General features: G+C 34.9%; 1 protein-coding gene across 7 annotated transcripts in view; it reads left to right on the top strand.

The window, feature by feature from the left end:
• The first annotated feature begins 529 nt into the window (after nt 1–529).
• LOC145304150 (uncharacterized) overlaps nt 530–21,559 on the top strand; it is a 125,121-nt gene continuing 104,091 nt past the window's right edge. For all 7 annotated transcript variants that reach the window (XM_080145912.1, XM_080145913.1, XM_080145917.1 and 4 more), the window contains exon 1: nt 530–1,004. In XM_080145912.1, coding sequence (XP_080002038.1) covers nt 963–1,004 — 42 coding nt within the window. In that variant the 5' untranslated portion in view covers nt 530–962. The remainder of the gene's footprint in view (nt 1,005–21,559) is intronic.

The raw sequence follows: 21,559 nt of genomic DNA, 5'->3' as shown, positions 1-21,559 counted from the left end.
TTGATAGATTTTAACTTAAAGTCAAGAAGATAAAACATTATGATAACCGGTTCTACCCCATCCCTTATTCTCTTCCCCACTTTCATATTGAAGGGGTGACGCAAATTTCAGACCTCATATTTGGCGATTTGAGAAAAATTTATCTTTATATTATAGCGAATTAGATAATCTAGCAAGCATCGCTTTTATCTTATAAAGAAAAATAGAAAATCAAACGGCGAAAACTAAGAACTGAAATTTGCGTCACCCATACAATATGACGCAAAACGCATGACTGCTACGACCGTGGCATTATTTTAAACCCAATCCATTTATTTGTATAGTTAGAAATGAATACGCATTTTTTGGTAACATTATAATGTAACCCTCGACTGCTTACTAAATAGGATGCGTACGGGCAAAAACCACTGCGTAGCGTGTTTCATATACGCTCGACTTACGCACTCATCCCCCCCCCCACTCCCTCATCTCCCCACCACCACACACACATTCACAACAGCCCCCCCCCCCTTCCCCCGTTTATCAATTCAGGACAACAGCCAACAAGACAACAACATATATGTATCTATCTATCTACATATGTTACAACAACCAGTCTATCCCTACTATCTATCTATATATCCAGCTATCTATCTATCCCCCACAACACACAACAACACTTAACAACCCCCCCACAAGATTTACCTTACTTTTAGTAATACAAAACCATTCGCCCACAGCGGAAATTCGCCCGTTTTCAGTAAAAAAATCTAAAAATTGTCTTATTTAAAAGACATGTTTTATATAAGTGAAATTAAAGCAAAATGCGTCAGAAATACGCACGTTTTTGCGTAAAATCTTTCATTAGTGATTGTTAAAAAAATATTTATAAAAAATAATAAAACGCATGCTTATTAGAGCAATGTATGATCAGTTATAATAATCAATTTTAAAACTTATTGAAATTCTATTTGTTTATAAAAATGAAACAAATAGTAAGAATGGCTGTAAACAGTATTTTCCAGGTAAAAACTTTATTATTAACAATCATATAATAATTATTTATAGACAACTTTCTGGGGGTTATAAAATAAAAAAAATGTAAGATTAATTCCTATTTTGATAGCCCCGAGAGACCGAAGGCCCGGGCTAATAAAATTAGTATTGCTATTTAGATTTTTATTTTACTATTCGTCTATAATACGATACTATACATGATTTTCAGTATGGCTCAGGATCGGTGTTATTCTAGTTGATAAAAACTGGTTCCAAAGTCATGCTGGAATAGTTATTTCTCGCATCGTATTATAAACAGCTTTCCGCGGATATAGAATGTACAATTATAAGATTAAAACCAGTTTTTTAGCCCTGAGGAGCCGAAGGCTAGACATATTTTTTTCGTATGGATGATAACCGGTTCCTATCCACCGGATTCGAATGAATACGAGAAAAAATGTTATTTAGCCTTAAACTGTAAAGCCTGCCCAAATAATCATTATTGTGATAACATTAATTGAATTCCTAAACGGCATCGATTCCTTTTTTTAAATTTATAAAAAAAAACAAGGATGACAACATCCATAAAAGCGAAGCACTGAAACGGTAGGACAAACGGACATTAAAACTTGTATAGTGTCTAAACTGAATAATTAGAATATAAAAGTATAAGAGTCGAAGCAAAATAGTAAGTAAATTTAGTGAAAAACTGCTTGATACAGGATAATGTTTATGGACATACTTACATTTTTAGGACTTGATTATAGAGTTGATTCGCTTATACTATTGTTCTTTGATGTCCCAGGAATCAATATACCAAAAATCAGATCAAACGGATAATTAGATCACATAAAAATTTGTTGTTAAAAAAGTAGAAAAATCAACATGTTTAAAATGGACGTACGGACATTCTAGTAATGATTATAGAGTTGCTACGGTGTTTAAATCGTACCTAACTACTACAGAAATCATCATGCAAAATTTGAAATCGATAAGACAATTCTAACATGCCTAAATTAACGAATAAAAGCTATCTATCTCGGACGGACGTACGGACGGACGGACCGACCCTAATTATAGAAAAGCTTCGCTTTTAAAAATATTATAAACCGAGCTAAAACGCATATAATTATATATGTTAGTTCGGGTTCTCCTTAACAGGGTAGCTTCTCATAGGTCCCGGGAAGGTTTATACCTATTTTCCTGGGGGGGGTGGGACACCCCTAACCCCCCAAAAAAATTTAAAATCACCCCCCCCCAAAAAAAAAAAAAAAATTTATTTTTTTAACTAAAAATAAAAATCTAAAATAAGAAATTGAATTATTAAATTCGACTCTCTCCTCCTCAAGTGCCCCTAGAGGCCTCTAGGGGCGTAGCCGCTAGTTTCTTATAAACTTTTAGTATGTCAGAGAGGGGACAATGGGCTGATTATTACTATAGTGCCCCAAATTTTATGATAGTCTTTTCTTCTTCGTGGATTTTTATTAGTTGTTTTATTAAGTTGAGCGTTCAAACGTTTCAACCACTAATTTTAATTTACAGAAGAGATAATTTTGTGTATCATCATTGGGGATGCACATCAATTTATCGGCCCTTTTCTTATCCCTTTAGATCCCTGACTACAAAGGGACAAAAAGTATAAAATAAATGATTATCAATAAAGATATAAGTCTGGGTTAAAATTTTCGCCGCAAGGCATGAATGACCTATATCCCAATAGGTGCAAATTATAGTTTTTTTCTTAACTAAATTTATTCTATAATGTAAGATTGCAGAGGGATCTGAAGGTATAAGACAATGGAAGATAAATTGATTTACATCCCGAACGATGATACACAAAATTATCTCTTCTGTATATTCAAATCAGTGGTAGAAACGTTTAAACACTCAACTTAATAAAACAACTAATAAAAATCCACGAAGAAGAAAACACTATCATAAAATTTTGGGGATTGATGAATATGATTTAATGATAGATTAAATTACCCCTTATAAAGATTAAAACAATTGGTTGACTCGTTTGACCTCATAAATCAAACAATCAAAATTTATAAAAGTACCCAAAGTTTTTAAGTCAACGAATAAGAAACCGCGACACTAAAACTTTGGGTACTAGTGTAATTTACAGTCCAATACCCCCCCCCCCCTCCCTCCACTCTGATGGTAGTATAGTTATTGTCTGAAGAAAAAGATCTCTAATACAATATTCGAACTTTTCTACCATTCAAAAATCACCCTGTTTTTGTAAATAAAATAAATGTTTATCTCTGAAATTAAGTACTATCGGCTACGCTCTAAGAAGACTCTAGGGGTACTTGTTATTTTTTTTAAGATTTAAAAAAAGAAAATTATTTTTATTGGAGGGTGGAGATATTCTCCACCACAATAGTAAAAAAAACTTCCCTGGGACTATAAGAAGCTTCACTGTAAAGTAGAACCATATCGGTTTAGCGGTTAGTGAGATCCTTCTCCACAGACAAAAATACTTAATACTTTATATAATACGATAAAAACATTGAAATATTCAAGTGCATTGCTTTTGACTTGCTTAAAGTTGAAAACCAAAAGTTTATTCTCAGTGCAAACTCCCTTCTTGATGATAAGAAGTCTATCTGTCAGACTCGTCTATCTTGAAGTGTCCCATCCATCCCGTCAAAGTTTCTAATTGTCTGTAGATTAATTCTTCCTCAAATATCACATAATCTAATCTTTAAATTTCAGATGGAAGCTCAAAATTGAGATTATTTTACAAATATTGTATTATCATTTTTGAAAAATTCATACATTTAACTGGTAAAAAGTTGGATAAGAAATAAAAAAAAATATCTTTTCTTCAAGTATATTTTCTCCGTTTTTTTACAAAAGAATAACAAGAATGAAAACATCCATAATAGTGACGATCAACAAAATAGACAAATAAACATACAGATGTGTGTGCGAATGGGGCGTTTGTCCATATTTAGGTATGGAGACCGCTCTTCTATGAGTACTACTAAAACCTAATTTTAATGCAATACACATAGACATTCTCATCGTCGGTTCGCTTATTTAGAATGCTTAACCCTCTATTCCCACAAGTATAATACGAATTTGGTTGAGCTGGTGGAAGCTCAACAAAAGACCCACGCGAAGTATTATGTTGCTTTAACCTAAGAATAAATGGTTGGTTTTGATATTCGATCAGAATTATATAAGTATATTAAGTATTAAGGAAGGAAAATGTTTTTATAAAGTGTATTTATATTACAAGTGCATAAGTTAAGTATGAAAATATTTACAGGATAAGTGTTAAAATTATAAGTAGAGTAGGACAGAAATGTGCCCTAAGTCCCAAGCAGTGAATTGTGCTAAGTGTTAGAGTTCTAACACAAGGCATAAGCTCAATTCATGCTAAGTACCAAGGGGCCTAAATTTAAACTACAATGCATGCCAAACAACTAAGTCATTACCTTTTAAAGCCAGAAAGAGAAGTTGATGGTAGGAGAGTTAATAAATAACTGAATAAATTCAAGAGGTACATGCTATAACATTAGCTCTGGACCAGGATTTTAGTGTTTGTCTGTGCAATTAAATGTCTGTGTGTTAATATGTGACGTAAATCAGGCATGGTTGTAGGCATACATATTTATACTGAATGTTTATATGATTACATTAACAATAAACATAATATCTTTAATAAACATATACTATTAGCAAATCACATACAGATTACCATGAATAGGCTAGCGTTACCCATATATGGTGTCATATAGGTAAAGATAGGCCTACGAATGCATAAATTGATACAAATAATGCCTTGGGCCTAGCTAAAGTAATTGTGTCTTGCCCCTGAGTGCTACTAGATAATTGCAGGGCACGTGTCAATCAAATATTCATAATATGCTCTATAAAGTGTTGACTTTATATCAAGCGTAGATAGATGGTTGTGGATGCGAAGCATTTCTGTAAAAGTCTCATATGTACGTTCAAAGAATTTGAAAATTGAGGATCGCATCTCCAATGGGGGTAAGTTGTTAAAAAAGAAAAAAGAGAAAAAGAAAAAGTTTAGTAGTCCCAGTATATAGGCATATGTAATAAACTATAAATGTATTCCAAGCTAAGTTAAATACGCTTTCCATTAAGAAAGTAAGCTTTGCGTATTTTCATAGCTGGGTATACAAGATGATAAACCTCCCAAATAGAATACATTCTTTTCTTGAGGGGTTTAGTTTTATCTAACATTGTCACATCAATAAATGTTTTTGCGTTGGTTATTCTGGATAGTTCAGCTTCTTCTGATGATGAACTAGGTGGTGAAATGCTCTCTTTCGAAGTGTAGACTGAGGTTGGGGGTGAGGTAGATATGTAGCCAAGGGCATCCACTTGTGCTACCTCGTTGCCATTCTCGTCCAAGGTGATTGAGTGATTTTCCAGGTCATAGTAGAGTTGGTTGAGGTCATTGGTAGAGAGGGATAGTGTGCTGCTGGAGCTAATGTCACTATCGGTCTCCACTCTACTATCTTCTCTGGTATTCAGGGCTGTATTTAACAAGAAATTCCTGATGGTGATGGACAGGTTCTCTGAGAATCCATCGTACTCTGGTGTGGTGATAATGTTGTTGTTCTCGTCTATAGCATCAAGGTGTTGACAGGAACACAACCGCAATCCGTCCAAGGTAGGGTGGTGGTAGGGCTCCAATACTCCATGATCATCTAGGTTATCTCCAGGCTGGTCCATGGTAGATCCTAAAAAGAGTTAGTGCGCGTGCTCCAACCGGTTCCTTGGGGTATCCTGGCTATGGTAATCTAAACAAAAGAACTTTTAATAATCTTTTATTAATCATTTTATCCCTGGGATATTCTAGAAATTCTTTTTCGTTACAGATAGACCTATAATGGATTGATTAGTTATCTCTATTTCTGTTAAATATAACTGTTTCCTGAATTTAAACAATATTTTATATAAAATTTATAAGTACAATTAGTATTTACATATCGTATTAATTTCTTTGGTTACATTACTCGTATATATGTATAAATATAAGGTTTTACTAACAATAGTTGGTAACCCTTGTTTGTATATTTTGTATATGTACATATGGTTTATACCATTGTTGGCATTAGCTGTATTTATTTTATTTTTAACATGAATAAATTTTAATCATTTTAAAGACTAATGTCTTACATTACATCGCTGTCAAGTATACCTTTTAGACTTAATATCTACAAAATATATCGTTCGACGTCCGTAATTAAAGTTTACGTAACAATAAGTTGTCAACCCTTTGTTTATGTTTGGGCGGTCAAAAGTGATAGGGGTTGGATTTGAGCGAGGTTATAAAAAGCTGGCGGCCCAGTAATTATGCTCATTTTATCAACAATTGTCTTTGCGAGCGGAGCTTGCGTTCGAGTGTTTAATTTTACCGCTAATTCCAAGAGAATTTATATAAAAGTGATAAAATATAGTAACCCGTTTGTTTTATATAAATGTTTTTATGTTATAGATTGTTGATATGCCCATTATTGCATTCGTTAGCCTCTATTTAAGACTCAAGAATCTTATTTTCTTCGTCGATAAAGCCTTTATCACTACATTTTTGATCGAAAGTGGGTTAGAAACAATATGGGTATATCTTCAATCTATGACAATTTTGTTTTATATAACATTTGCAGTTTTGATAGGACATATCTGAATTATCAGGTAAATTGACGTACCTTGTTTTGTTTACGTTTTCCGTCTGCAAAAGTTAAATTTGTTCACCGTAAGCAAAACTTATATTGATACAGATATGTTCCATCATTTTATTTGTTTTAACATTTGATTACAGCGTCCCTTTTTTGTAATCAAAATTTATTGAATATTGACTTAAATCTTCTAAAACAAGTCTGCTATAGATTTTAAAATAAGATTTTCGTTTTACTTAATTCAGTTATAATGACATTTTAATTAATAGGTTATTTATGTTACAAGTAACTCAACCATATTTATTTTAAAGTGGTCGCTTACAAAAATTATATTTTAGCTAGCTTTATCGTAGGTGCTTTTAAAACGTCATTTAAAATATTCAGATTTAGCTAGTACATAAGTTTTAGTTGCTTGATACATCATAATGAAAATGTTTTGATAGCTCAGCGATAGCTATTTTTAAACGTTGAATTATGTAAACTTAATTACACATTCTTTAACTTAATTGAATCTACTTTTAACTAATAAAACAAAGTTTTAATGTTTGAATAGCTTAACGATAGCTATTTTTAAGCGTTGAATCATGTAAGATTAATTACATATTCTTTAACTTAAATAATTTTACTTTTAAATGATAAATCAAAGTTTTAATGGTTAGGTAGCTCAACCATAGTTGCTTAAAATACAAAAAAAATATTCGTGTGTACAGTCTTTTTCATAAAATTAATTTTACTATATTGCCTTTCAGAATCACTAGTCCTATATTTTAAATTTACATCCGCTCATAATGTATATTCCGGACAGCCTGGACGCGCATCAGAATATTAAGGAAAGATTCGAGGAATCGATGAGAGCGGCTGCGGCCACTCTCGCCAATTCCTCGCTTCTCGAAACCTCCTTAGACGACTCGAGTTCAGTGTACAGCGACGCGTCTGGGATGCCAAGCCTTGCTGACGTTGATGACTATGGGAGTACAAGTACTTTTGATACTGTAGAGTCCGAAAGGGATCAAGGGGAGATGTTTGGCAACGAGCATCTCTCACTGATGCTTAGTAGAACGATACAAATCATCTGGTCTCTCCTCAATTCGGTGATGCAGAACTCCTGCGGTGACATTGGTGACGATGTTGCCGGAGGCGATTCTGGGTCTGCCGAGTCGAGGAGAGACCAGAAGACGAGTCTGGACGCACTCAACATGGATGGCTTAATTAACATGTTGTTGGGTTTAGGCTTGTTTTCTTGTGCTCTCTTAGTGGTCTTCTTCGGCGCTGTAGGGCTTGAGACTCTAACTCGTTTAGATAACACCTCAGACAGGTCGCTGGCTCGCTGGATAAGAGATGTATGTACGCGCCTCCGTAATATAGGCGTCCGGACCATTGAGCTTCTTCACTGCGGTAACAGGACCAACAGGACTAGATCTGGAGTTACGTCGCCAACTGTGGAGCCGTCGGATACAGGCATGTATGAAGCCGCGTCCTCTGTGATGGATGATATTCTGTCAGATACACAGGTGAGCTTTTCTTCTGTTATATATTTGTTTTCTGTTTTGTATATTTTTTTTTTGTATAGCCACCCGTTTTGTCTAATAAAGCATCATGATGTTGCAGGGTTGTTCTGTCCTATTCTCACTTCCTCAACGTTGACTTTCGGCTCTTCCATATATATCGCTCACCGTTTGTCGTCGTTTTATGTCACCAGAGAAATCCGCTCGGTTACCGCAATTAAATTGAGATACCAGTTAACATTTACTAAAATCTTAATTAGCAAACTAATATTATTTCCCTCTGGGAAGGTTGAGAGTTTGCTCGTGCCACACGTTTCTCATTGGGGTTTTAAATGTTAGATCAAGACTTTAATGTTTTCTTTTGTTTTAGGCTCCCTCTGCTAGTCCATCAACTCCAGCTGAGGTGAGATCCAGAGTTGGGCTGTTTGCTGTACACCGCCTGTCTGCCACTGAGGATCGAGTTACTGGAAGTAATGTGCCTGCGGGATTGGACACCCCGTCGGGAAGTCCTGGCTTCCGTCCGTTGATCTTTGATCTAACAGAGCGTCTTCATGTAAGTATCCATACTTTAGTTTTTCTATATTAATTTTCAGAAAGAGGCTGTATATTTGTACACGTATCTAGAGGTCTTTGCAACTAAAATTCGTTTATTGGTAGAATATTAATCTTAAAATGTATGGTTGCATAAGCATTTTTGAACCGATCTAAGATTTTAATTCTATTATAAAGTGGGTCGAATCGCTACCTAATCATATAGCTTTACAGGATTTTAGACATTCTTATTTCCTGATTTTCCTAGATTCTTATTTTGGTGTTGTGATTAAACTAATAAAATCTATTATATTTTAGGCGACCAATTCAATCCCCCTGACGCGGTTCTACACCACTATGGGGAGGTGTAATCGGGCCAGTTCTGAGAGGACAGCTGAGGGATCCAGCGACAGCTCTTCCTTGAGCTCTATTATGTGCCTTAGTCGCATTGAGTCTCCATCTGCAGCTGATTTGTCTGAGGTAAGTTTGATAAGCTCTTATAATATTCTTATTTTCTTTGTTGCAAAGATTACGTAACTTAGACTAGGCTGTTTAGCTCAGTTAGCTATGCTTTTAGACAATAATTTTACTTTAACTATGATGTAGTTCCTTCCTAATGGTCAACATTAAGAATATGGATAAGTTGTTTAATAATCTAAAAAAAATTGACTCGCAAGCATATATGGATAAGCGTTGATACATTTTCTTGTGAACGTTTATTAAAATGATTGTCTAATAATGTCCCTTTTCTTATTTTAGGATGTGGCCAGTATAGTCCCACTGGTCGACGATATCGAGGAAGTTGATCTCCCGCCCATTAGATTTAATGCGGTGAGTGATGAGATCGAGTACCCCACACCACTGAGAGTTCTCAGTTTGGAACGTCTGCGCCGCTCCATGCGTACTCCAACTCCTGCCATTTTGGAAGAGATAACGTCAGCGGAGACTAGCTTCAATTCGGCTACGCATTCCTCAGATAATAACAGGACAGAGGATTCCGGCGTTGAGGGAGTCCCTCGACGTCGGGGTCCTACGTTCCCTAAACGTACGCCGTAAAGTGGTGCTGTTAGCTTGGTTGAATATGACATACAAATTTTAAGACAATGACCAGTTTAGACAACATGTGACTAAATTTACAGATTTTCTAATTCTTATGTAACTAGTCAAAATAGTAATCACTATGAAGTAAAGACTTTTGTTATTAGACGTTATGACTTTTTATACTGTACATAACTAAATATTAATTTACACTTCTGCCATTATGTTATGTATATACATGTTTAGTCTGTAAGGATATTAGTATGTAAGGAAATGATTATAGGGTTGTATTTTCTTTATGCCCATAATTTAAACTTCATTCAATCTTAATTACTTTCTTCGTAAGCGAACTAATCTTTTTCTTTTCTCAATAGTATATTAACAACTGTAATTACAGCCTTATGTCACAGTTTATTCATTCTTGTTAGCTTTTAAGGGTTATGTATATATAGATATTTAATCGAACTCGCACCTCAGTACCTTTTCTCTAAATTTCATTTATATCCATCCCTGTGCATTAATCGTGAATTTTAATTGTGCTGTGATATAGAGAGGACTTGTAAATAGCATATATTTTTTTTTGTAACCAATATCTAAGTAGACCGAAAGACTGACGTTAGACCAAGTTATTTAAATACGCTTATTCAAGTATTTTTAAGAAACTCATGTAAAGACTGTTTGTGATTCGAGCAATTAAAGTAATATCATTGATCGGATGATCTCATTAAGGAAGCTTTATTTAATTAGTAAGGCTTAGAATAAATAGCGTTTCCCCTTTTTCTTTTTATTATAGAGCTTAACATCCCTTTTAAATTTCAATACAATAGTCATAAAGCTTAATGTTTCGAGGTAAAATGTTCTTATGTCCCTTTAAATTTAAACCTAAGTCTTATTTCCAACAAGTAGAGTTAATGTTTTTGGCTCACATTGGCTTGTTGTTAGGCTATGTGCCTTTTATATATATACAAATTCAACATTTAACGTTCAATTAATAGTATTAACGATCTCGAAGTTTTATTATGTGCCAATATACAGCTTATGTTCAAATTATATTAACTAAGATGTTAAATTGTCAGAAAACTTCTTACTATCATAATGTTTTTCAAATACTGTAAAATAAAAATTTATGTTCTGTTTTCAAAATTGATTTAATTTTATATTTTCACCAAAGAGGAATATTTGTCAAAAATTTTATACCTTTTCTAAAGATTATTTACTTTTTGTTAAAATAAATATAGAGATTTTAAGTAGCATATACACTGTTATTTACTGATTTAGTATTTGTTGTGTACAACTCCCGTTTACGTAGCTACTCTATAAGTATTACTGTCTGTTCCTTAATTCAGTTAGATACATAATTAAAGTGTTATTTTTAAAAGATGCTTAAACTAGCTTACATTCACTTGATTTATGATAACTTTTATAAATAACAAAATTTCTTGCTATGTTCTTTTTGATATCTCAGCTATGATTTATGCGATTAATTTCCTACCGTTTTTATCGCTCTTATTTAAAATAAAATTTTTTTTTTTCAATAATTACATAGAGATATATGAGAATATAAGTATTTTACATCAATACACATATGTACAAGAGGTTTTATCATATGCAAAACTTTTATATCGTTAGGATACGTCCGTACGTCATTGTTAGAAGTCAGATTATAAGAATCAGATTTAATCTAGTTTACTCTTCGTGGATAGTGGGGAGAGTACAATGTCCAGAAATGAGGAGGACTGTGTCTCTCAGATTCTCTATTTGGCGTGCTACTGCCCGTAATTCGTCTGTTATAGTCTGTCGGCTTCTATACTCTTGCTGTCTATACCGTATAACCAAGCGGTTGTATGCGTCTCTATAAGTGTTTCTAAGTATACGACAATGCAAGTATCGTACAATACGACTAGGTTGGCTGATTCCACAACTAATTTTAAACGATAACATTTCTTTAATCATCGTAAGCAAGTTATAACAATATTCTACTAGGTTCGCGAAGGTCTCATGTAGAATTCGTTGTGATCTAGGCATAGGCTTTCGGAATCTAGTTTGCATTTTATAGCTTTTGTAAAATATTCTGTTAAGACTTACGTGTTATGTGATAACTGTAGTACTTCACAAGGTTGGTGATTTCCTCACTTGTGGATATGTTATAGTAAACTGACTCAATTTCAGGATAAAATTTAAGTTATCGTTATTGTTCACTACTACTAAAATTCTGAGTGGGCGTTTCCTGTCCGAAGTTATAATTAAAGTTTTTGACATATTTTTTTGTATGTAGAGTGGTTATAGTTTCTAATAACTAATCAACTCATCACAATTCAAGGCATATATATATAGGTTGCCTAATAGTACTGCTATGTTTGTATACTTTATACAGTTTGTATTAAATGTTTTAGATAGTTTTTGTGTATATATCAGGGTGCGTATTTAACATTCGTAACATTCGTATTTTTGTACAATCTGTATCAATCGTTTGACTCTGTTTGCCTATACAGAATCAAAACTTTCTATATGCAATTTTTATGTAAGTGTTTTTGAAGGGATCGACTTTTTAGTCGACGTATATTGCATATAGTTGGTCTCCCCTGCTGAAGAGAAAAGATGTATATTTTACCACTGGATATATAACCTTGAGTGGGAAAATTTACATGAATATGATAACTTAGTTATCAGATTAGAATAACATATTATCATATTGTTCACAAGTTTACAGGGTAAATGGAAATGTAAATTATGGTTGTGAACTTGTGCCATTCCGAAATCTGACATGTCTATCATTTATTTTCCTAAGTCGTCGACCTCCGGTAATAAATACGGAATCTAGTGTCATGTCCTCATCGGCACTTGAGTCCTCTATGTCCGAATCAGAATCTAATGGTTTTTTATTTTGTGACGCTTGTTTTCGTGTTTCTAAGGGTGAGTGTGCGCGTATTCCTGGTTGCGGTTCCTTTGAGTTAACCGGGAATATAAGCGGAAGTGTGTCATTTTTAACTAATGTGGCTATCTCTTGATTTGTGAGTTTATTATAAGGCTTTGTAATAATTCCCCTTATTTCCTCTGGGAGGGTGTCAAAATGTTCGTCAATTGGCTTGAACTTTTTGATTTCGTTGAAAGAGTATTTAAATATTTCAGTCTTCTTGTCAGAAATTCTTTCAAGCGTGCAACTGTTAGGGCTTACATCCAAAACTCTATAGGGTGAAATATGATAGATAGGAGTAAGATTTGGGTTAACACCAGGTGTAATAGTGTTATTTCTAACCAAGACAAGATCTCCTATATCAAATTGTTTGTGTATGCGGGTTTTGTTAATATACTTTAGTCTTGCCTCCCTTCCCTTTTCAATAGCTTTTGCTGAAATGTCCAAGTTTTCTTGTATACCGTCTGAGAGGTCTTGCACATAAGCTTCTGTGCGAGCTATTTCAGGGTGATATTCGTCCGGTTTTATTGCTCCAAAGAACAACTTAGACAGGGAGCTGCGTGTCCCGAATAATAATTCCATGGGTGAAAATCCAGTTTTTGGTATTTTAGTGCAATTATATTGTCGGACTATTAACGGTAGTAGATATAACCATGAGGTTGTTGAGTCTTGCGCCAAAATTTTAATGATTGGCCATTTTATTACTTTGTTGCTAGCTTCCACCAGTCCTTTAGAAGGTGAAAAGTATGCAGTAGAATACAAAACTCGGATGCCAATAGAAGCAAAGAATATCAAATTTTGCTTTTCTAAAAATGATTTTGCATTGTCACACAATATTTGTCTGGGGGAGAAATTAGGATAGAAATAAAACATGAATTTGTCTATAAATTCACGGGATGTGAGTGATTTCATGGGATATGCAAGAATCATTCCTGTTAGTTGGCAGACTATAGTGAGGATATGATTATAACTACGATAGGGGGGTAAGGATTGTATATAGTCAATACTTACACATTCAAAAGGTCTTGAAATTGTACTATAAGTTCCTACTTGTTCTAGTTTTGTAGACGAATTTTGAAGTTGACAATTTAAACAAGATCTAGTGTAATTTCTAACATATTTCTTAAGGTTAGGGTGGAAGAAATTTTGCATATTCAAAAGCATTTTAATTTCTCCACTATGTACTAACAAAAGATGAGTATAGCATACTAATACTGGTAATAATATGGTTGGGAGATAAACCTTTAAATCTCCTTTTATTTTTGTAAACAGAATCGTGTCTTTAAGTTCGTAGTTCTGTCTTTTATAAGTGTAGGTGTTTGATTTTAGAGGTTAGACAACGTGTGTAAATATCAGAGTATTCTTCTTTTTGGTTTGCAATTATATTTTCTATGCTAATCCTTTCTTTTAGGATTTCCAAAGGTCTTAGTACTTTGCCTATAACTCTATGTTCTGCGGCAAGAGAATTTATGGTGATTTTGGGTTTTTGTTGCTTTGGTTGTGGAGGTTGTTCATCATAACCCAAATAGTCGGGGTTATCCATAATGAACTGTGTCCATTCTTCAATAGTCCAAACTTTATATTGGGGTAAGTTATCTTCAAACCCAGATTTAACAAATTTAGGTAGGGCTACCTTTTTGATGCTTGGTAAAGTAGCCTTATATGCCCTTGTTAAGAAATCTGCCAAATTGTCTTCTCCTCTCAAGAAAGACATTGTTAGCTTCGGTATTAGAGTTAACAGAGTGGTATTCCACCTCTTCAATTTATTAACGGCTGTTAATGCTTTAGGATTGAAGAGATAATAAGCACATTTTGCGTCTGTTAACAAAGTGCATTCACAGCTTGGACCTATTAGAGTTCTAAACGAGTTTGCTGCATAAATAATTCCTAGGATTTCAATGTCTATGATATGTAATCTTGACTCAGCAACGGTAATTTTCTTTGAGGTGTATGCGATAATTTCAAACATAGACGCTAAAGATTTTAAATTAAAGCTATTGGTTGATGAAACCATTGCGGGTCTTACTATGTGTTGCTCCTTGTGTCCATATAGTAAAAATACAAAAGGGGGTTTTGTTTTGTCTGAACAGTGTTGAGTGACAGGTTTGGCACCCTCTATATTTGTGATAACTATCACAGGGCGGTACATAGCTACACTAAGAGCTTCAAATATGAGTTGTTGCGGATCTAGATATACATATCCATGTTCTAGTTTACGAATAAATTCTAAGAATTTATCCCTATCATTATTAAATACAAATTGAATATACTTTTGTCTCAACATCGTAGAACGTATGATTTTTGATGCTCTTTGCAGGATGGTGGTCAAAGGTGTTTGAACTTTATTTAGTTCCAAAAGCAATTGTAAAGATATCCCAAGACTATTGTGTACAGTGTCTTCAGGATAGCCCAAAGTTTTACTAGCCAAATATTCAAATTCAGGCGGTCCATCTTCAGACATACGCTTAGCATAATCCTTAATGTTTTCACCTTCAATCTGCAAAGGTAGGGGTAAAATTGGTAATCTGTTATCATAAATAACATGGTGTACAGGATCATCGAAGTTTAGCCCAGGGGGTAGGGTTTTAGCCTGTAATTCTGGTGTCACTATTTGCGCTAAGACTGCTGAATATGAGCCAGTTGAGGTGCCGGCTGCATCTGACAAAATAATCTTAGGTGCCGATAAGTTAACTAATTTGCTAAAAATTGGTCCTGAAGCTAAAGCTTTCTTAATATCTTCGAATGCTTGTCTTTGTTCTGGAGTTGGGACAAAAGTTTTACCTAATCTAGTAGATGTAAGTGAAGTTAGAATATGTGTAGGAGCCATAATGTCAAATCTTAAATGTTTATGCATACTTTGTAGTACTCCCATAAAAGATCTCATTATAGTAATATCAGTAGGCATGGGAATATTTAGAAGTTTTTGTACTCGCCTTTGATCTACACAGCAATAATTATGCGAGATGAAGAATCCAAAGAAATTTACCCTACTTTTAAAAAGTTGTGATTTCTTTAAACTAATCTTTCCTTTATGCGTGTGTATTCTCCCCATAACTTTCTTCAAAATCTTAAAATGTATATTCAATGATTCTGATCTAGTTTTAGCTAGTTCAGTTGAGACAATGAAATCATCATAAATATGTTGGACTTCTGGGATAGGTGAGTATACCATTTTGGCTAAATCACCGTCCATTACAACATTACCATTATCATCATAAACCAATTCCCAGTGTAATATCTTTTCCATAAAGCGTGATAGACTTTCAGGTGAAGTCTTAATGCCAGTTGGTAAGGATGCGTGTCTAAAAGCTCCTAATGGGGTTGCAAACAATGTTAGGTCTCTGCAAGAAGGTTCTAGCGTTATACTATGAAAAGCGTTAGCCATGTCACTACTACTATGCACAAATTTATCCCTTAGTGACTGAATCAAATTTTCTGCCGTGGGTAGCAGTGCAGGTTCAGACTGCAGACAAGGATTCAATTGTTGAAAATTTACAATTAAACGAGGACAGCTCCCCTGATCCGACTTTGGAATCAGATAAGCTGGGCTTGCATAGTTGTTATAGGAATCCCCATCCAAATTAGCTCTTTCAATGGTGCCGTTCTTTAACAAAAACTCTAAGATAGATTGCATTTGCATTTTCTCTACGGGTGATAAATAATATAATTTCTTATGCTGGGGTAAAGTTTGACCAGGTTTTAGTCTAATTGTATAATTGCCCAGATATTTACTCATGTTACCTCTATCAGTAGAATGTGTAGATATGATATCGGGGTAAGATTTTAGGAATATGTCTTCTATATAATGTCTTACCTCTGGTGGATAGTCTGACAGCACCACAAGATCCTCTGGTTTAACAAACTGGTCCTTAGGCACACTGTAGCCAGTAGGTTCTGTTACATAGTCCATGAGGTTATCAGATTCAGCTATATGTTTTAAGCCAAGTTCAATAACGTCATCACTATTTTCAAAAAGTTTATTCTTTTCAGGATCTGGTGTAGTTAGAATTTCATCAATATTAGAACGGTAGTCAGATAAGGCTACTCCTGGTACTGGAGTGTCATTGTTTATAGCTGTAGGATTCGGTATATATCCATCAGCTAAAGGAAAAGATCGTTCTACCAGATTGATGGCGCTGTATTTTGGTAGCTATAAGAGTTGAACTGAGTTGTTTCTGGTGTCTAGTGAGATCTGATTGACAGCTGGAGTATTAGCTTTCTCTGCGTGTTGCTCCAGGGCTTGTACGATCTCGTCTAGCTCAGTTGTCACAGATACATTGTGTAGGAATGATTGCGTAAAATCAAAGTCTGTGGTGATCTCCTTGACTACAAATTGGTTGCTTGGTTCCAAGTATCCGGTGATAACAGTGTTAGTGATTGCATGTTCAGTGACATTTGTTATCATTGCTCTTCCACTGAGTTGTCCTCGGTTGTTGACAGTCAGTTGCGTTTGTCCAGGCTGAATTTTGATTCCTCCATTTCTATCATTGGCAATGTGGTCATCGCTGAGAATGACTTTTGTTCCAGGAGCCAAGTTGAAGAAATGGTTGATGTTCATTTCTATAGTCTGAGTTTCATTAGAGTCAATTTTGTCAATTGTCCCTGTGCAGAGTTGTAACTCATAATCAGAACAGAACAGGCTATCTAGTACTCTCCCAGGATGGAACATAGAGTATAGATATGGTGCTGGCGGGTGGTTGTCCGCAACGAAAGTCAACCCTAATTGGAGATCTCTAATGCCATTCATTCCGATGATCATAGGTGTGACATTCTTGTGTTCCTCAGGTACAATCATAAATGGTACTGGTCTATAGATGCCTGAGAACTGTGTGAGGCGAATCATGAGAGTTATTTCTCCAGCTACTGGGATTTTGTGTCCAGAATAGCTGACAAGAACCATGTCACTCTTTTCCAGATGGTTCTTAACCTCATTTTGTTGTACTCCAAATAACATACCAAAATAGCTGGTTGACATGATATTTCTGTCTGCTGCTGAGTCAAACAAAGCTGTCATGTATACATCATAGTTTCCATTTGACATACAGCCGGAGCAGTTCAGGTACATTTTACTGTTTTCATCCATGATAGCTGCAGAACTATCTACCGCTAAAATCTTGGGGTCATTAGGATCCATTCGAACGGTGATAGCGTTAACCCTACTTGTTCTGCCACGCTCTTTGGATTGTCCATTGGCTTTGGCCTCAACCCATTCTTCATATGCCTGTCTAAACACACCACCAGGTCTTACTTTACCACTATGGTACAGTTCCATCATTGCTGGTCGTCCAGGGCATAGGTGTTGAGCGTGGTATAGGTCTTTGCCATACTTCTTGTGACAGCTTGGGCAGTATCCGGATGTTAGTGCTGTTTGATATTGTCGTCCTTGGTCATCGCACAGTAGTCTGCATCCATCTGATATTTTGTGGGTATTTTGACCACATGCACCGCAATAGCGCTTATTGGATGTACCATAGGAGATATGATAATCTTGTTTAGTGTTCTTTTGTGGTTGTCTATCTCTATTATCCCTGTTTTCTCTGTTGTAGGTTTTAGGATAGGCTGGTTTAGCAGTAACTTCTCTAACTGTTGGCCTTTTATAATAGCTTGACGTAGCGGCAACTTTAGCAGGCTGTTTGTCTCTATTCATTCTTGTATCCCTGTCATGTGAGTAGTTGGTGTTGTTTGTCTTTTTATGAAGCGACAAATCTCCATTGTAGCTGGCTGATACACCATTCTGCTGTAGGTCCATATCTAGGTCTTCAGTTCTAGGATACATGGAAGCGGTCAACTCATGATATGTAGGGGATCTTCCAAGATCATGTGTGAGATTGTGATGGTTTTCAGATGCTATATTGCGGCTATTTGTTGGTAAGCTACGTTTGAGTGCCTCCACTGCAGTTATGTTGAATACATTCTGTCGTTCCTTCTTGTCTGTATAGTGAACAGCGGCTCTGCTGGCAAGATTCTGAATGGTACTGACAAGCTTAGGGAATGACATGGCTTTGGTTCCCTTAAAAGCTATCAGCTTAGCTTGAGCTTCCTGTGGGCTGATGAGTATATCGTACTGTAGCAGTAAGCTATTGTAGACACTTTCAATAGATAGTCCAAGATTGAAACTCTGCTGGATAGTAGTATATGCTTCGCCAGTTGTGGTTCTAAGCATAAAGGTTTCGAATTCTGATCTTGAGAGGTTACATAATTCCTGAGCAGTGTTCATCTCTGACAGATAATCAGTAATGTAAGGTGGTTTGCCGTCTCCTTTGAAGCAATGCTTGAGAGGGAAGGTTCCATTGGCTAACTTAAGCTTTTGATCGTTGCATAGGGTGCTCTTGCTTGCATAGCTGCTTGGTGGTTTAATTCCAGTTTGGTTGGTGAAGTTACTGAAGTGTCGTTGAGTGCGTTTGTCATTCTCCTCGTGTACAATACGCTGGGCTTCTAACTCAACTTCACGTCTTTGTTCCTCTTTGTATTCCCTCATACTCTGTGTGTAGTTGGTACAGAAGTTCCTCATCATTTCTGAGTCCACACGTATGTTGGGGTTACAAAGTCTTATTGTATCCAGGAATTGTGGGAACAGGAAATTTCCCAGAGGATCTGATAGTGTTGCTCTAACATATCGGTCTCTGATCAATGCATCTGGTGAGTCCTCGCGCATAGGTATGGATCTTACAGATTCCATGTCTGGTTCTGGCGTCTTGGTTCTCTCACCATTCTGTTCTGGTTCCTCCTGGTTGGGCATCGGTTCCTCCCTTCGTGTATCATCTCCTGCAGAAGCTGCATCAGCTGATGGAGTTCTTCTTCCAGGCGTCGTCGAGCGTCCTCGACGTGGAGTGTTCGCCTTTTCAGCGTTGTCATCTTTCTTACTTTTATTAAATAATGGCATTACAGCTAGCTTAAAGCTTTTAAACTTTCTATGAGTTCTTTAAAGAAGCTTATGAGATGTTGTACTATTTTAGGATTTAAATAGCAAAGGTACAAGAAGAAACTAAATAATGCGCCTAAAGTTAAAACAATCAAAAATTGTTTACAATAACAAATTTTTCTTTTAAAATTGTTAAATATAGATGAGTAGGTATTGTCTACTTCACCTACAGTTGTTTCTACGTCGTGAATGCTTGCGAGTGAGCTTTAAATCTTATTCAGGAGTGTGCGCTAATGCACTCTTATCCTTAATTAAGCTCAACTGTAGAAACACTTCTACTTAGATTTATTCTATATTTGCCTATAAAGCTAATGTGGGTTGTTTGGCTATACAAATTAGCTATAAAGTTAAATAGAATGTTAAGGTTTGCAGCGAAGTTAATTTGGGTATGCTAATATACTATCACAAATTAACTGTTGTTTGCTTAGGCGTCGACTTTTCCTAGCAAATGTTATTGTTGAGAAAAACAGCAATTTATAATCCTTGTTGAATTCTTACTCCACTCTAAGGATATGTAGCTTACAATCTGCTTATTCCTGTAAGGCTTTATGAATATAACTTACTAAGGTTCACTCCCAAAGGATCGTCTATATTCTAATAGTATTGCAACAGTTTTGCCTGAATATCAAAGATCTCGCACCCAATACTTATAGTTGTATTAGGGTATGCCTACCAATCCTACTAAGTATTATTCGCGAATTATTATGGGGCTTCACTTGTGATTTCAATCCTTATAACTATATTATTGAGACTCAATTTAGATTGTCCTATATATATGAATATAATCAGTTTGTTTTCAAGGTTATTATAGACCGGATGTGCTCCACTTAATTAGTGAGAACACAATATTCTATGTGTCTTACTGAAGTGTGATATCCTACGCAAGGTGATCAATCTATACGCTGGAAGTTGTCAATCAAACTCTTTAAAGTAGACTACAAGGTTGGTGTTATTATTTGGTCAAATATTATTGAAAATCAAATTAGCTGAATTAGTGCACTTTTTTTTTTCTAAATGGTAACAATTTTAGATTATAAAGATTATGAACTATATGTACACACTTTATTTTACTTGGTTATAGTCTTTATGCTAATAATCCTAAGTAAAATTAAATTTTCTCAATGGTATAAAAAGAAAAAAAATTTTTTTTTTTCTTTCTTTGTTTTAATCCGGATTTTTATAAAGACAGTAGAGTACTTCCAATATTACTTGCTACTTCTTTTAGAGACGTCCCAAGATTCCCAATATAGGCTGCTGCAACCTTTTGCTGCGTTTGGTTACTAGAACTTTGTCTCTTATAAGTGTGCCTTTTAATTACATATAGGGCTTAGGTTGTTGACTATACTTTTAAATCACTAATATTCACTATCACTAATGATTGATGGTTTATAACTCTTCTCAAGTTGTCTGTTGAATTCTGGCGGCACATGAAATAGAAATTTTAGCATTAGCAAAGCAAGTAAAAATTTAGTTTTCATGTCCTACTTATTGTTGAGTGAACCGTTTATTGTATTTATGTATATGTTTGTAAGGAGTATACAAACAAAAAAAATTTTTTTGTTAAGATTGAATTAAAACTTCCTAAGTCAAAATAAAATAGAATCACTCTAAGTCCAAAGTTGGAAAATTTTGACTAAGTCCAAAAAGTTTTTGATGAAATTATTCTAAGTACAAAATCAATTGATTTTGGCTTAGGGAAAAAAATTATGAAAATATCTTAAGTGCCAAATTAGTAAATTTCGACTAAGTAAAAAAATTTTTCTATTGAAATTATCCTAAGTACAAAGTTAGTGAATTTTGACTAAGTCCAAAAAAAAATTTCCTTTCAATGAAATTATACTAAGTACAAAATTAGTGAATTTTGACTAAGTCCACTACTTTTCAATGAAATTATGCTAAGTACAAAATTAGTGAAATTATCCTGAGACAAAAGAAATAGAATCACTCTAAGTCCAGACGTGGAATATTTTGTCCGAGATGAAATTTCCTAACAGTTCATTCACAAAGCTAC

This window comes from Acartia tonsa, chromosome 13 (assembly GCF_053477335.1).
Source record: "Acartia tonsa isolate MP-2025a chromosome 13, ASM5347733v1, whole genome shotgun sequence".
Classification (NCBI taxonomy): domain Eukaryota; kingdom Metazoa; phylum Arthropoda; class Copepoda; order Calanoida; family Acartiidae; genus Acartia; species Acartia tonsa.
Note: the sequence above shows the minus strand (reverse complement) of the source record. Positions and strands in the feature narration are given on the sequence as shown.